Raw genomic sequence first — 16,613 nt, 5'->3', positions numbered from 1 at the left:
TGTCTGCACCGTGGCCTGGTGGCTTTCGGGGCTTGTTCAGGAGGAGGATGGAGAGAGCGTGGTGGTGATATGGACGATATATACGGGATGCTCACACCGTTAAATGATTCATCCTATTGAAGTGGCGGTTCGCTCTGCCCACGCTGAGACCTGTGAGCTATGTCTGCGTGTCACTATGGTGACATGTCTGCGGATACTGTAGCCCCCGCGTCTTGGTAGGAAAATAATGGTCAGCACGTGTCGGGAGTCAATGCACACATACACACACATTTGTATTACTTTACTGTACGTGTGAGGACATATACTGTATTATAGGAGGTAAGGTGATTTTATGAATTTTTAACCTTAACCCTGAAGCCGAAAACAGCTATTAGTATTTTTGGTGCACCTCACTGGCGCCCCAACTCTGTTTTTTTAAACAAGTATTATTATAATTATAAATCAGACTTAACTCCAACCCCAACTCCTAAACTTACTGTAGCATCTAAATGCCTTATCCTAACAACAACCCCAACCTGAATCCTTTCCTAATTGGAAGCCCAACTCCCCAAATCTATTTCAACCATAAAACAACTATTTTATATATATATTTTTAATGGAAACAGTCTATTAAAAAAAAAAGTTGTGAGGTCCAGGAAAATGGTCCTCACAATCAGCTATTTCTCAAATTCTACTAGACTTAGTTTAGTATAGTGATACAAGTACACCCCCCCCCCCCCCCACACACACACACACACACACACACACACACACACACATGCACACACAAATGGACACACACACTTTCACATACAGTACATGGTACACAAGTGCATCGAATTTCTGTCTGGGGATATGGTTTCACTCTAGCTCCCAAGGTGACCTCTGTAAGAATCCATCACCCCTCTCTTTTTTAAAGTGTGCATGAAATGTGTACTGAAGTAAAATTTTGCTCGCACCAGTTATGTTCATCATTTTATAGATCGTAGACTTTTATCTGTGCACTTCAACGTTGTTATTTCTGCGTCCACTGCGTCTCTCCCTTCATAACCATTACCCTCACGGCCATCTGCCATTTTGACGGCCGCATCATAAATATCACTTCCTCTGTTGACGTCTCCTCCGTCTCACCTGGATTCCTCGCATCACTCATTAAAATGAGCTCTTAATCTTCATGGGACTCCTCAATACACTGGCGCCGTAACAATCCTGTATATAGTGTCTTCCACCATGAATAATTGAAAGGAACTGAAGATTGTATTAATGCCTGAGGGAGAAGGGGGGCATTTGTTTTGATCTTGCCTGGGTCTTTTATTTCTCAAAACTAGCCGCATTGGCAGGCTGATCAGCACCAAAGGCAAACCGCTAGATTCTGGTGGCTAGAAGATATCGGAGAGGAGGGTGGGTGCAAGTTTTTCTACAAACAAACATACCATATACGCCACAAAAACAGAAATCAAGGTCGTCGAGGGTTGCGTCAATCTTGCTGGCTCATTAGAAAGCACGGCAGGCTGTTATGGTCTGGCAGACAGTCAATTTGACTCGACGCTTGTGAGTTCAGCCAGCAATGCTCTATGGGAGACTGAACAAGTGACCTTTGTCCTCAGAATTCTGGAGTTGACAAGACATTACTCATTGAACATCGCACCAACACCTTATTGGCCATTAATCACCATCATACGAATTCGCAGTGCTCAAATGTTCAGTGAACCTCCTCAAGGTTGGACAGCACATTATAGCAGTGCTTCTCAAACTTTGTCATGTCGAGGACCCCCAAATTAATATGAATTAAGCTGCGTCTGAAAATGTTCTGTGCCAGGGACCCCCGTACAAATCTTGTACCAAATCTCTTTGCCGAAAATAGCAAATCTACAAGCTTGTGGATCAGCTATTTTCAAATAGACAATGTACAGTATAGGGTTAAAGAGGTTAAACTGATTTGGATGCGATATTAACAGTAATTGCTGGGGACCCCTTGGAAACCCCTCAAGGACTCCTGCGGGTCCCTGGACCCCACTTTGAGAACCGCTGCTTTATAGCATCCAGGGACCTGTTGTCAGTATGAAACCTGTCCTAATCTACACAGATAAAACACTGCGTCTGCACTTAAACATTCACTTGGCACTTGTTGCCTAACGACACATCTGGCAGCGGGTAGTAGTGACCTTCTACACAACCACCATCCAGAGGGTTCAGAGTTATCAGACCTCACCTTCTCACTCTCCAAGACCAATGGCTGCAACGTGTAGTCACACAGACCAGTCAGCAGTTCACAAACCAAAAAGAGGCATTCATTATTATAGGCCAACTCAAATGTTTAGATAATGATGATGATGATGATGATGATGATGATACTTGTATAAACAGGAATGTGTATAATCAGCAGTACCTTTTTCGAACATGAAGATAGCAACATGACATAATCTACACAGTGTAGATGATGTACTGTAGTTGTGGCAGATTTTATTTGTCAAGCTTGGGAGAGAAGACAGAACACTCTCTATTATAATTCAGAGTTGTAATTGAATACAGTATATTATGTGAATATATTGTAAACATGCTGTAAGCGTAAATTGGTGTCTTATAAACCCATGGGGGTTGGGCACTTTGTGTGCAGGACACGGAAATAAAATGATCGATCTATCTATGTAGTGTGACATTGTATTACGATTTTGAAATTCTCTCTCTCTCTCTCTCTCTCTCTCTCTCTCTCTCTCTCTCTCTCTCTCTCCATTTCTGGCCTGTTTCTCTCCCTCAGGTAAAGGGAGGTTCTTTCGCTTCCGTTTGCCGGCCTTTCCTCTTCTGGGGATCAACAAACAGTCCCTCCCCCAGGAGGACCCAGATGCGGTCATGGTGGACTCGCCGCGCCACAGCGACGTCTCGATGGCCACGCGCGACTACCAGCTGCCCACCACGCACGAGAGCTGCAGCCCCTCCTACGCCAATGACACCCACGCCCTCATCGGCCCCAGCCACTGCTCCACGCCCGTGTCTGAGCCCCTGGACCACTCCTCGCCCAAAGGCGCCCGGGACCGAGGGGCCTCCCCCGAGGGGCCGCAGCGGATCCAGACGGACAGCCTGGTCCCGGCCCCCTCCAACCCCGCCCTCACCCCCACCGCCTCCGGGGAAAGCGTGTGCAGCATCCGCAGGGCCTCCTCCGTGCAAGACATGGAGGGGTTCGGCGCTACCAACTCCCAGATGGCCTTCAGGGGCCGACACGCCAGTGAAGGTAGGGCTCCTCATGTGTCATCTGTCTTCCACCATCCACCGGGGCTCCACAGAAACCGCACTCCTGAATAGAGGTAGCTTATTGGCTCGAGGCTTTCCTCACACGCATTACAGCGCACATTAGAAAGCAGAGCTTCCGGTAAACGCTTCAGAAACATAATGAGTGGATTATAATCCCAACAATCAGGAAATTGTGACATAATCTGCTTTAACGCTCACAATATGCCAAATCTCTAGGCTTTCGGGGGTTTGAAGTATCCCACACTGCCTCTGTCCCCACCTATAAGCCAATCAGGCTCGCCCCAGACAGCCTTTATCTGCAATTTACGTTTAAATAGCTCCGAGCGGTTGACACGGCAATACGTCTACTTCACTGTAATGAATTGTCCACCGTGAAGGCTATGGAGGGGTCCTAAGGTGGCCTAGTCATTCATCATGCCACAAACACCAGAAATGTCCTCTCTCACCTCCACCCCCTCCCATCCCCCTCTCTCCCCCTTCCTTGTCTCCTTTCTCTCGTCTCTACTCCATCGCCGTGGTTACAGACAACGGTCGCAATATGAAAGGTAACGGAAAGTGAAATCATTTCACTCCGGCACGTCTACATATGAGTAGCACACAGTACTCTGTACTGCACCCAGCTTGCTTGCATGATTCTTCTGCATTTTCCGAGGGAAAAGGTTTCGTTTGATTTGAATGCAAATGCATCTCCTCAGTGGGAGCGGGTGGGCGGGCCGAAACGTGTGTTTTGCAAACGCCTGGGAGCCCGCATGGAAGAGCCCTGGCATCATATTAGATGACTCAGTCCCCCTGGTGCACCTGACCTGTTGAACCCCCTCAGCTGGCCCCCCGTGGGAGCGCTGAGCACAAAAAACCCTCGATGACCTCTGCAACACGCCTGCATGAAGCGACAAGTTATCTCTCTCTCTCTCTCTCTCACTTTTTCTATCTATGTCTCTCTCTCTCGTTTATTGAAGAAAATCATTGAAGCCTTATGAGCTTATCCCCTCCCACTGTCTGTTAACCTCAGTTTGTTCAGTACAGAAGAACGTTTATTGACTGTTTATGTTATGTTATGAATATTTATTTGAAAAGGACATTCACATTGGACGAACCAGATGCATTGTTTAAAGTGTATATAGCACGAATGCTAATCTTCAACACCTGTCCACAGGAGGCTTTTCTAAATAAAATAACGCTAGTCTAAAACCCAATCAATTAAAAAAAAGAATATAATATACAGTATATGTTTGCGTGCTTGTTTTGCCTGGAAAGTTTTGCTCAAGTCGCGTTCTTCTATTTTCTGAATGAGTGCAGGTTCAATTGAATTGCGGTGCTGCTTGCACTGCATGCTGAGCGCTACGTGATGCAAAGCACGTTTACAACAGAAAGACCCAAAGACCCTTCCTCAATGGCAAATTGTAAGCGCCGCTTATCTGAGAAGAACACCTTCCGCTGGTGCTGATTTTGATAGAATGACGTGGTGCCTGGTGGCTCAGCCAATTAGTGGCACACAGACCATAATGCTCCTTGTGAACGCGAGGACCCAGTTTCGAATCGACCCCCATCTAGTCTCAAATGTCTTTCCTCTCTCTCTCTGCCCTTGGCTACCTGTCTCTCTACACTGAGCTATCTGAAATAAAGCATAAAAATGCCAAAAGATACATTTAGCATTTTTAAATATATAAATAAATACATTTGACAGAATGGCCTTGTATTAAATTACAATGTGTGGCTTGATTTATGATTGGCCTCGAAGAGTTCAAAAATTATACTAAAATAAACCATTTTTTGGCTTGACGTCTGTCATCCATTATATTGTATGGTGACATAGTCGGATTACTCGGGTACTTGTAGGTCATCATTTTATATTGGGAGTAGTTAAGCCTCATTTATGCTGAGTTGCCGAAAATAGCAGATCTAAAAGCTCACAAGTTACAACATGTCATTGTGACACGTTCTGACAACACCCAAACTATACAGGACATGCAGAATGTAATGTAGACTTAATGTTTATTGTTAAGACTGTACCTCACAGCCCTACTGAGATGATTTCTACTCCTAACGAATGTGATTCTCAAACGAATTGTGTTGTTTGCTCGTAGGCTTCCTAACCTGATGTATGAGCTTCTGACCTTCCCATCCCTCCCATGACTTCCACTTCCTTTTTACACTACCCCCCCCCCTCTCTCTCTCTCTCTCTCTCCTTCTCTTTGATTGGCTCCAGTGTCTCGCTCCTGGATGGCTGGCGGTATGGCTTCAGCGTTTTCTAACACCCCCCCCCCCTCTTTAAGTGACTGTTTGTGACCGCCGTGATGTACTATCCTTACGTGTGGCATGCACTTAATGCTGGAGCACGCAGTCTTTCATCCTTCTCCTGTCTGTTTTACTTGTCCTTGATTCAATCAGTGTATTGTATTTTGTGTAAAATACTAAATGTACTGTACTTGAGCTGGATCACGTTGCTGAATGATTATGTACTGTCATTTTCTGTCATCGTGTGTGTGTGTGTGTGTGCGTGTGCGTGGTGATGTATTGTCCCTGTGTGGAATGTGTTCACACAAGATTTATGTCTTCAGTTTTGAGAACCATCGTTTGTGATTATGATCTGTCATTGCACTGTACAGGGTAAGTCAGTGGTGGTTGCCTGTTGCCTCCACCACCTTTATCAGTGGTCCTCAGCCTTTTCAGGGCGTCATCCCCCAAAATGATCATATTTGAACTGGGGACCCCCCAACCTGACAAGCACTTGGAATGTAGGAGTTGAAGCATTACATTTTGTGTGACTCGGTCTGCACATAAATATTGTGGAAAATAGCTGATCTACACGCGAGGCGTGGAGAGCTTGAAGATCAGCTTTTTTTCTCATTTTTTGGCTCTTGAGTAATACTTCACAATTTGGCCAATGTTTGACCAGTTTTTATAGTATAGTTTGTTGATTACTTTTGATGCAGTAATGTTCACTGCATCATGTCTGTCCCCCCCCCCAACAAAAAAAAATCATGTGGGGACCCCCCTGGGGGTCCCGACCCACAGGTTGAGAACCACTGGTCTAAGGTGCTTCAGACAGGGCAACGAGGGTGTCTTAAATAAGAATAAACCCACACTCCTGCCAGCCAGTTAGGATCAAATCCTTTCTATTCTGTTCCACCGCTGTGTGGTTTAGCTTTCATCTCGGCACAGAAAATAATGAGAGTCGACCCCCATAAAGCAGTGGTGGAAAAAGTACTCAAATGTTTTACTTGAGTAAAAGTACCAATACTGCAATATAAAAATACTCTGTTACAAGTAAAAGTCCAGAATAAAAAAAATACTTGAGTAAAAGTACAAATGTACTGGCATCAAAATATACTTAAAGTACCAAAAGTAAAAGTACTAAAATATTTGAAAATAGCAGATCTACAAGCTCACAACGCGTCGCACCGCGACGCGTTGTGAGCTTGTAGATCGGCTATTTTCAAATAGCCTAGGTATAAAATAGCTAAAGTGGTTAAAGTATGTTTCATAATATCATATTTTATACAGTATCTGCAAAGTAACTAGTAACTAAAGTTTTCAAATAATTGTAGTGGAGTAAAAGTACAATATTTGCCTCTGAGATGTAGTGGGGTAGAAGTAAAAGTATTGGAAATTGGAAATGCTCAAGTAAAGTACAAATACCTCAAAATTGTACTTAAGTACAGTACTTAAGTACATGTACTTAGTTACTTTCCACCACTGCCATAAAGAAAATGTCTTATATTATAGAACTACTATATATCGCCGCTGTTGGGCAGAAACCTTGCATGCCGAACAGACAACCTCTTTCACTTTCTAAAATGTTCAACAATAGCGTAAATGGCAGATCTACAAGCTCACAATGCATCAACGCGCTGTGAGCTTGTAGATCAGCTATTTTCACTACTTTTGCACGACACCCTTGAGCAACACACAGTAGAAGCACACATTCATGAAAACATAGAAAAAGCCGAAACACAGATATACAAGGTTTTCCCGCCCAGACAGCAACGATATTTATTATGACAGTTATTATCACTATTATTATAGTTATTATGAACAATTCATCAGTTTAAAAGTAGCTAGGCTTTAACCCATTAAAACTGGGAAAGCTGTAGCCTTTGTGCAGATATGCAAGCTCACAGCGCGTCACTTCGTGCCGCGATGCAAGCTTGTACATCTGCTATTTTTGAACATTTTTGAAAAATCTTGAAAGTGTTTGAAACATTTTGAATAACATTTTTTTTACACTTATCTTCTCTTCTGGGGGTCCCTGGCACAAAAAAAAATCAGATGGGGGTCTGCGGCCGAATAAATATCATTTTGCACAGTTTGATAACTACTGATTTAGAAGACATTTGTAGAATCGGCCTCAGGTCTTAATGGGTTAATAGTATCTGGGGCTTTAATAACTGTGCGTATGCCCAGGCCCATTGACTCGGTAATACAGATTCAAGAGGCCGACTTGCGTGAAGCGGCTTTCTGGAGCCACGGCACGCACACACAGCCAATCTGTTCTTATTTCACAGTGGTAGCCAGTGCTCACATTTCAACGGGGGTCTTTTGAAAGCCCCCTTCATCCTGGAGGGGTCGATCAGAGGGTGTGGTGTTTGTTTCGTCGCAGCGCCTGTTGCTTGCCCGCTGTTGTGGTGTTGTGGTTGAGCTCGCGCCAAAGTGAGACCCCCCTCCATGTTATAGTACCCACTGTGTGCACATGTTACAGTACCCACTACTCATTACCCACTTCAGGCCTATATACTTTTCGGCCATTTGAAAATAGCTGATCTAGATCTGCTATTTTCAAAAGATTTGTATACATTTGAAAACTTGTGAAGCAGGATATTCTGCATAATGAGTACTTTCTACTTTTGGTACTTTAAGCACATTTTGATACCAATACTTTTATACTTTTACTCGTATAACAGTAACGTTTACTTATAACAGTATTACTACATTGCAGTATCGGCACTTTTAAAGTAAAAACATGTTGTACTTTTTCCACCACTGCTCATGTTACAGTACAACAAGTAGTAACTAATAAAAGAGTTTAGCCGCACAGTCGTAGCTGCCGGTGCAAATTTCATTATGGACACACAGAGAAAGAAAAAACGTATCGGAGAGACTAAGCTGCCTTCTTCAGGTTAGACCACACTGCAGTGGAAAACATTTTCAGAAAGAAATCTTTAGATCAATTGTACACTGTTCACTTTGTCATCTCTGTCTGCAATGAGACTTGTTCAAATATTCAATGAGCGAATATTTCTTTTCAACCCAGGAACAGGAAAACAGCAGATTTAGCTCCAAAATGAGCAGCAAGCTACCAATGTACTACCTACTACTACCTACAGTACCTACCGTAGATACAGTAACCCATGTTACTGTATCTACTACCCATGTTACAGTTCCTATGTTACAGTCTCCACTACCCATGACCCAACAGTCACGATCCCAACACTGTACCACACTGTCCAGTGTCCATGAGTCACAGTGTTAGTAGTGTTGAATACCTTTCTTTCTTTCTTTCTCTCTTTCTGTCTCTATATCCATCTCTTTCTCTCTGTCTTTCTTTCACGCTCTCTCTACACACATTTAGGTCCGCTCAACCAGATCAGGTCCAGCCTACTGGGCTCCACCTCCGACTCCAACCTGAACAAGTACAGCACCATCAACAAGATCCCCCTGATTACTCTCAACTTCTCCGAGGCCAACAATGACAAGAAATGTCCCTCGCCGCCATTATCTGAGAAGACGGTCATTGCCTCCAAGGTCAAAGACCGCACACACTGCGTCACGGACAAGGTCACGCAGGTGAGAGTTGGACTGACACAGCGGGCGAACACTGAAATCGCTAGCTCTTGAGCTTGTAGACTGGCTATTTTTGCCACACCATCGTACGGCAAAGTATAAAATAGGGCTTTCTCAAATTTACAGTGAAGTTCCAAATTACTGTTACTGGACTTAATGAAATGTTATGGCCACAGTTAAAAATATATTCTTGAAAAGATGGGTTATCATTCATTCATAGAATCACATGCTAGATAGGGTTTTCTCTTACAGTTTCCTAAGCAAAATGTTGACGCCGGGTGAGAAGGGGGTAGGCCTACTTGAATTCAGAAATCAGGCAATGGGGGTACTGATGCCAAAAAAGTTTGAGAGCCACTGTTGGACACAATTGACTTTTACTTAATGTCCTTTTGATGTCCTGCAAGAAACTCTTTTCTTCTCAGAGTTTCAAAGAGCCACTCAATGTGAAATGTATACCAAATAGTTTTAAAATGATTACATTTGTACTTAAGCCGAATGTCACCTTGAGATTAGACATTTCTCTCTCAAGAAAGACATGAGCCAAGTATCGAACAAGAGCAAACATAAAAATTCTAGACAAACATCATTAAAATAGAAAAATAAAGTAGCACAGCCATTTATAGAACAAAGTACAACTTCACTCTAATCAACTGTTGTTTATTGTCAATAGGGCTCAAATGTTCTCAGGTGAAGAGCTTTGCCAGAGAGAAAATGATTAATTAAGCACAGGGAACGCACACAGCGATGAATGATTAAGTACAGTGAGAACTGGGAAAGCACACAGAGTTTGTATCAAGGTGTTATTAACCCTTTAAGACCTGAGGCTGATTCTAAAAAATGTCTTCTATATCCATATCAGTGGTGCTCAAAACGTTTTCAAAAATGTATTTGGCCGCATACCCCCTTAACAAAATATTTTGTTTCAGGGACCCCCAGAAGCAAAGATTTGAGTAAAAAATGTTCGCTTAAAAAATATATATATATTCAAAGATTTGCACTAATTTTCATGATTTTGTAAAAAGCAGATCTACAGGCTCATAGCGCGGCACGAAGTGACGCGCTATGAGCTTGTATATCTGCTATTTTGGAATATCCAACCAATATAATAGCTAAAATCTAAAAATGACACAGATGCTTTCCCGGTTTTACTGGGTTAAATTAGTCCGCATTCTTGAATTATTCATGTCACTGATCAGCCTCCATCAAAAACACTGCCAGTGATTGAGGGCGAGTGTGTGTGCGTGCGTGCGAGAGAGCACACTCAGAGTGGAGAGCCATTGGAATTCAATAGTGATACATCACTCATTATCACTGTCCTCCACAGCTCCCACAGATAGAGCAGCTGCGACCAATCAAGTCTGCTCAGTGCTCACTGCATTCCCCGCACAGGCGGCGTGCTGTTGTCGGAGACCGCGGCCGAATGATTAATTGAAACTCTAATAAGGGGTTTTGAACACGTAAGACAGCTCCAAGGTGTCTGTCACCCAAGCGTGGAGAATCAGGGATTCTGTTACAAACGCCAGGTCAAGGTCTGCAGTCCACCTCTCTACTGTTACTGACAGGGTTAGAGGTTATTTTCCCATAATGGCCTAATGGATCACGGGCGGAGGGAAACTGGCCCCCGGTACAGGGTTGAAGGGCGAGTTCTTATACCCAAGGCCCGAGGCCGGCTGGACTCGGGGGCTTTAAGACACGGCAGACTGCGGTGGATCACTGTGACCTCTCTGTCCCCCTGTCAGGGTTGCGTAACGATCAAATAGAGGACGGGATTGGCTCGTTAGGACTCTCTAATGGACTTTGGAAACACAGGCTAGGCTAGGAGACTCTTCCTTAACAGCCAATTGCTGTCTCTCTGAAACTAAGTGCATTTCCCCGCTTTGTAATGAAGTCTATGTGTGTACATCGTATGCTGTCATTGAAACTAAGTGCATGTCCCTGCTTTGTAATAGGGTCCATGTGTGCAGCGCACATGTACTTACTATGTGTCTTTCTGTATTAAGTAAGAAAGTAGCCTTGCCGAGCCATGTGGCACATAGGTCAGGAGCCTATCTATTCTTTCTGTAGCGTGAGGCAAGTACACCCTCTGGACATGACTGTAGTACTGTATGTTGCAGGTTTACCCCCAATCCAACCCTTGATGCTGACTGCCAAGCAGGGAGACATTTTTATAGTCTTTGTTATGACCTCCCAATCTCAGGGAGGACACTCTTAACCACAAGGCCACTGAGCTGGTCTGTATTGACTACTCGCTAACAATACCTTGAATGAACTGCAATCGATTGTGGACCAGAGCCAAATTGTTTGACAGTGACACAAAGTGCAGGCTCATCCCATCTAATTTTCCAAAACTCAGCCCTAATGTCCTTCATCAAGCTTATACCTGAGCTACATAATTACCTTCACAGGCATGTACACGCTTAATGGCCTCCTATCTAATGGATTAATGTATTCCCTAGCCTATAAACTAGTATACAGTCGATATGGTATATCCAGGTACGAGATATCCACCAAAAATGTGGGACAATCGATTAAAGCTCTTAAGTTGTCGGCTATCTTCACACAAGGAAATGAGTAATGAGCCTATAGTAATAGTAACTGTGTTGTTGAATTGAAGAAAGGAATTGGATGCTGCCGCAAAAAGCAGTGGAGTTACAGTAACGCGCTGCGTTAGTCCCAACACTGATAGTGACAGATAGATGACTACTATGATTGGGGCGAGGGATGCCATTTCCTGCTTAGTATTCCCACTGCGTGGTCCTCCTCCCACCATCTGACTGCCAGGACCATTATGCAACAGCAGATGCCCGGAGATCAACTCACCAACTCCTCTGAGTCCATTTGAAGCTGTGAGCAAGGCGTGTGAGAACAAGAGACGAGAACAAGAGGCTTTGTCCATCTTGGCACTACCGCGGGCAGATGGAGGTCTGACCCAGGAAGGAACCGCGCTGGCTGATCTCACGCTTCTTTTTTTTACTGCCTCAGTACGTGCCGTTCACACATCCAAGCAAGCATCCAAGCAAGCATCCAAGCAAGTGCTTGGATGTTGCTGATGCGGCATGCATTTGCGTGCACCCTGGACCCCTTCCTTTCAAACTTTCTGGGCTTGCCTCTCGCTTCATTGTGGGTTTCCCATCGTTGGGTCGGAGAAAGGTTGGCAACAAGCTCATAATCAAGCCATTACAGAAATAGGCCAGCCGCGTTCGAGGCTATTCGCATCCATTGGCATTATCGTTAACTCTGTAGCGGGCCGTGTGAGCAGCCACAGAAACACGAAACAACACTCTGCTCTTATAAATTACGCTCCAGCGCTCGGCGAGTCGGCGACATGGTACCAACGACATGAACTGGATACGGGAGAAAGCTCGAACTCGTTTGAACCAGAGCCAAAACGCAGAGTTAGCCTTCCTTTATTTCTCCGTTCCCCAGGAGAGAGAGAGAGAGTTAATTTGTGCCGAGCGCAGATAGCTACAGTAGGGCGCGTTAAATAATTAAGGTGGGATCTTTTATTTAGAAACAGATTGGCCGCGACATGTTAACCCATTCAACCCAGGAACGCATCTGTCATGTGTCATTTTAGATTTTTTAGCTATAACCATTATTCAATACTTTCGGCTGTTCAAAAACAGCAGATCTACAAACTCGTAGCTACGAGCTTGTAGATGAAAAATCTTGAAAAATGTTGCTAATCTTTGAATATCTATTTTTTAAAGCGAACATTTGTAAAATATTTTGTTCCAGGGACCTCCAGAAGTACAAATGAATTACAAATGTTCGCTTTAAAAATATATATATTCAAAGATTGGCACAAATTTTCACGATTTTTCAAAAATAGCAGATCTAAAAGCTCATAGCGTGGCACTCGGTGGAGCTGGTATATCTGCTATTTTTGAATAGCCAAAGAAATCTAAAATGACAGAAATGCGTTCCCGGTTTTAATGGGTTAAGCCCAAGCTGTCATTCCGCCAACCCAACTGACTGCTCCCATGCTCCCCGGCGGGCCTGAGGGAAGCATGTCCACGCAACAGCCAGGGAACTGTTCATTTGCTGCAGAGCTGCCGTCTCATTTTCACCATCATTATCTCTCACAGGCTTGTTGTGTCACTATGGGGCCGAGTCCCAGGTACTTTATGAATGTGAAAGATGATAAGATGAGATACAGTATGACTCTTTTATACAAACATGTCTGAGTGTAGTTGCCCATATGTAAAATGGTAATTTATGTAGCGCCTTTATGGAAACCATGCAAATAAGGACCAGCCTGCTCATCTGGAGAAGTTAGGGTTTCGGTATGTTGCCCAAGGACACTGACATGCAGCCAGGAGGAATCGGGGATCAACCTTCCGTTTCCCAAGTGGCCGCCTCTACCTCCTAAGCCACTGGTGGGTGGGTGGGTGTGCGTGCGTGCGTGCGTGCGTGCGTGTGTGCGTGCGTGCGTGGCAATCAGTTTTCTTTTTTAAATAGGAAGATCTACACGCCCACGTGTCACAATGTGCCGTGATGTGAGCTTGTAGATTTTTATCAAATGTGTTGGGTTAAGTGCTTTAGTTGATTAAGTGGTCAAAGTCAAGAATACTTGCACAAAAGGTTGCTTTTTAACAAACAAACCTTACCCTGATTCACCATGAATTTAATGCCATCAGGTAGACAGCCTGATGAATAATAGAACACATTCTCTCCATTTGACCTTTGGTTCCTGATTGACTGAAAAGGTCATCCTATTTCAGAGGGTCACAGTGTTTGACCCTCCACCCTCAGTCGAATCATAGGCAGAAGCTTTCTAATAACCGATATATTATTAACGCTTTAGGAAACTGGCTGCTGCATGTAACTTCAGTCCTCCAATACAATTAGCGGTGTTGGTGAACAGTGCCGGGTAATATAAAGCCATGAAGTAACCTCTTTCACTTTTTTGGAGGCGGTTATCTTGGTGGTGTGCATATCGCCAAGTCTCATCTTTACCATTCTATGAGATATTTATACAATTATTTATATTTATTTATACTGCAAATATGAGGTGAGACATGAGGTGAGAGGTTGTAACCACTGTAGTAGTCCTGACCTCGATTATTCGAATAGTCGACTAATCGATCAAGGAAGTCTGATTCGACTGCTCTCTTAGTCGAATCATGAATCGCGCGTGTGTGTGTGTGTGTGTGTGTGTGGGGGGGGGGGGGGGGGGGGGGGGTGTGTGTGTGTGTGTGTGTGCGTGCGTGTGCGTGTGCGTGCGCGTGCGCGTGCGCGCATTGTATGTCCCTTGTCTCAAGTCAGGTGGCCCTTGTCAGGGGTCAGGGGTCCACTGTCTTGGACCCATAGTTTAGATGATGGATTGTAAACATACAACAGTGGCTGCACTTGAAGAGATTAACACTGATGCTGTTATATATACAGTATAGTAGGGTTTCTAAAAGTGGGTGCCGTGACACAAGTCCAGGGATTCCGCAAAATACTTTGATAATATTTGGAATTTATCAATATCACTTCAGTTTAACCACCCTCTATACTGACTTGCACTGTACTTGTGCTTCAATCTACACCAAATCTGTTCACCAAAAATAGCAGATCTACAAGCTCACAACGCGTTGCGCGTTGATAGGCTATTTTTGGCAAATGTTCCCCCCAGAATCGGAATGCTGCGTTCAAGTGGTTAAACGTCAAGTATAAAGTTACTTTCAATCTGTCGTGATGGAAAAATATATTCTATCAAGATTTACATTTTACATCACGTACCATAAAATGACATAAATGGAAGGTGCTATAAAGTAGCAATGTAATGCAGGGGTGCCATGGATGAAAAAGTTATTTACAGCGGTGCCCTGAGCCGAAAACGTATGAGAACCACTGTGTTAGTTTGAATTAGTTTTAAATTAGTTTAAACATGGAATGAAGGCCTTTGTAGAGGGTGAAGATGTTTTCACTCTCCTTACGACAGTGAAACCATCGGCACAAATTAGATTTACCAGCTGCATGGCTCTGCTAGTTGTACATCATGATGGTCTAGTAGCTCTGTCTCGTTAAAGGCTGATCCAATCACCTGCTAAGTTAACTCACATTGAGGACCCCCACGACCAAAGCAAACACCTATAGCCATGCCAGACCTCAATGAGCAATTCGGAATGTGTGAGTTATGACTCATTTCTGCCTGCATTCTGACGTCCATGCCTCGCCAGCCTGCACCTCCCCCCCCCCCCCCCCCCCCGCCCCTCTCCCTCCCTCTCAATCACAGGGGTTTGCCAAGGCGCCTGCCTCACAACAAGGCAAGAGAGATGAGGGGGAAACAAATGGTGACGTGGGCCTAATTTAACCCTTTATTTAAGGCGCCTATATTCCATTTTTATTCTCCCTGCTTCCTACGTGATGCAGGGCACATAGCAATTGCCTCTCTGCCCGTTTCTGTATCTCTTGCTCAACATTCCCGCGTCGATCTCCTCGGAGCCCGAATAATCAGCGGCGCGACGGGCACGCCCCGAAGATTCACACAGGTAACCCAGGTGTCAGGAGTGAACGCATATGAATGGGACGTATCTACATACCTGCCCATGCCTATAATTACCTCTGTGTCATTGAGACGCTTATCTGAGACTCTTAAGTGGTCCATGACTCTGCTGAAATATTCATGCAAAAAGTTATCCGGGGACCTGTGGTACCTGCAATAACACGGATGGTAATTGCGATACCGGGGGCCCAGTAAGAATAGATTCCGTGTCTAAACTGATCGCAGTACAATGCTTGTCTTTTTCCTTACACACAATCCAACCTGGGGTTTCTTTTCAGGGTTTCATTACATGTTCCTTTCCGACTCAGCTGTCTCTCGGCCTGAGGCGCAATATCACGGCTCTCAGAACCTGCTCGCACTGCGAGAGTAATCTATGGATTTTGCCAAGGTTACAAGAGATAAGGTCGCTGACCCGAAAAGCTTACAGTCTGGCAGAGTGCCCTGAAGTATAAGAAACGTTTAATGAGTCGAGAATTCTAATGCTCTAACTGGAAGTGGGTTTGTTTTCATTCATTACTTACAAGGCAAGGGATTTATTTTGTGGAATGTGAAAGTTCTTGAAGAGATCTTCTCATGAAAGGTATACTGTTACAATATGTATTGAGGTACTGAGGTGCTGTTGCTGCAGCAAGATTGGTCATCAACAAACAAACTTTAATATGCATGGTATTCAGCCATATGCGTTGAATTAATTGTACTCAGTAATGTCTTAATGTAAATGGATGTCCACTACAGTACATACAATTGTGTTTATTGCTTGCTCACAAACACAATTGTATTCGCATTGTTTGACTTCAACCTAATTTTGTTGACTTAAACAGCATTTCAGCAGGGTATTTTTAAACAGTCATGTGCTTTTCAACATTAGGTTTGCATCTATGGAATGTACTGTATTCTACAGTATGATGTGCGGCCCAGACATACAGATACATCCCTTAGGGTAGACACAGTTTATAGAGCAATTTTGCCCTCGAGCAAGGCACTTAATGAACTGAACGCAGCCTAACATTTCACTGCTTCTGCTTGATGGGTGGTTGAGAGCAGAGCGTAAACTGATTAGCTGACCGGTGTCCCCCATGGCTCTATACTAGGTCCAGCTGGTTACGGGTAA

The 16,613-nt window shown here is 44.1% G+C and overlaps 1 protein-coding gene across 1 annotated transcript in view; it reads left to right on the top strand.

Annotated features, from left to right (window-relative positions):
* LOC311040547 (voltage-gated inwardly rectifying potassium channel KCNH7-like) overlaps positions 1-16,613 on the top strand; it is a gene marked incomplete at both ends in the record, with an annotated part of 127,269 nt that overhangs the window by 72,385 nt on the left and 38,271 nt on the right. Inside the window, 4 exons of the mRNA XM_084050878.1 lie at positions 2,738-3,208; positions 3,753-3,773; positions 5,435-5,458; positions 8,798-9,012. Coding sequence (XP_083907004.1) covers positions 2,738-3,208; positions 3,753-3,773; positions 5,435-5,458; positions 8,798-9,012 — 731 coding nt within the window. The remainder of the gene's footprint in view (positions 1-2,737; positions 3,209-3,752; positions 3,774-5,434; positions 5,459-8,797; positions 9,013-16,613) is intronic.

Source organism: Gymnoscopelus microlampas (genome assembly GCF_963454915.1).
Source record: "Gymnoscopelus microlampas genome assembly, chromosome: 24".
Classification (NCBI taxonomy): Eukaryota; Metazoa; Chordata; class Actinopteri; order Myctophiformes; family Myctophidae; genus Gymnoscopelus; species Gymnoscopelus microlampas.
This window is presented reverse-complemented; position numbering and strand designations above follow the sequence as displayed.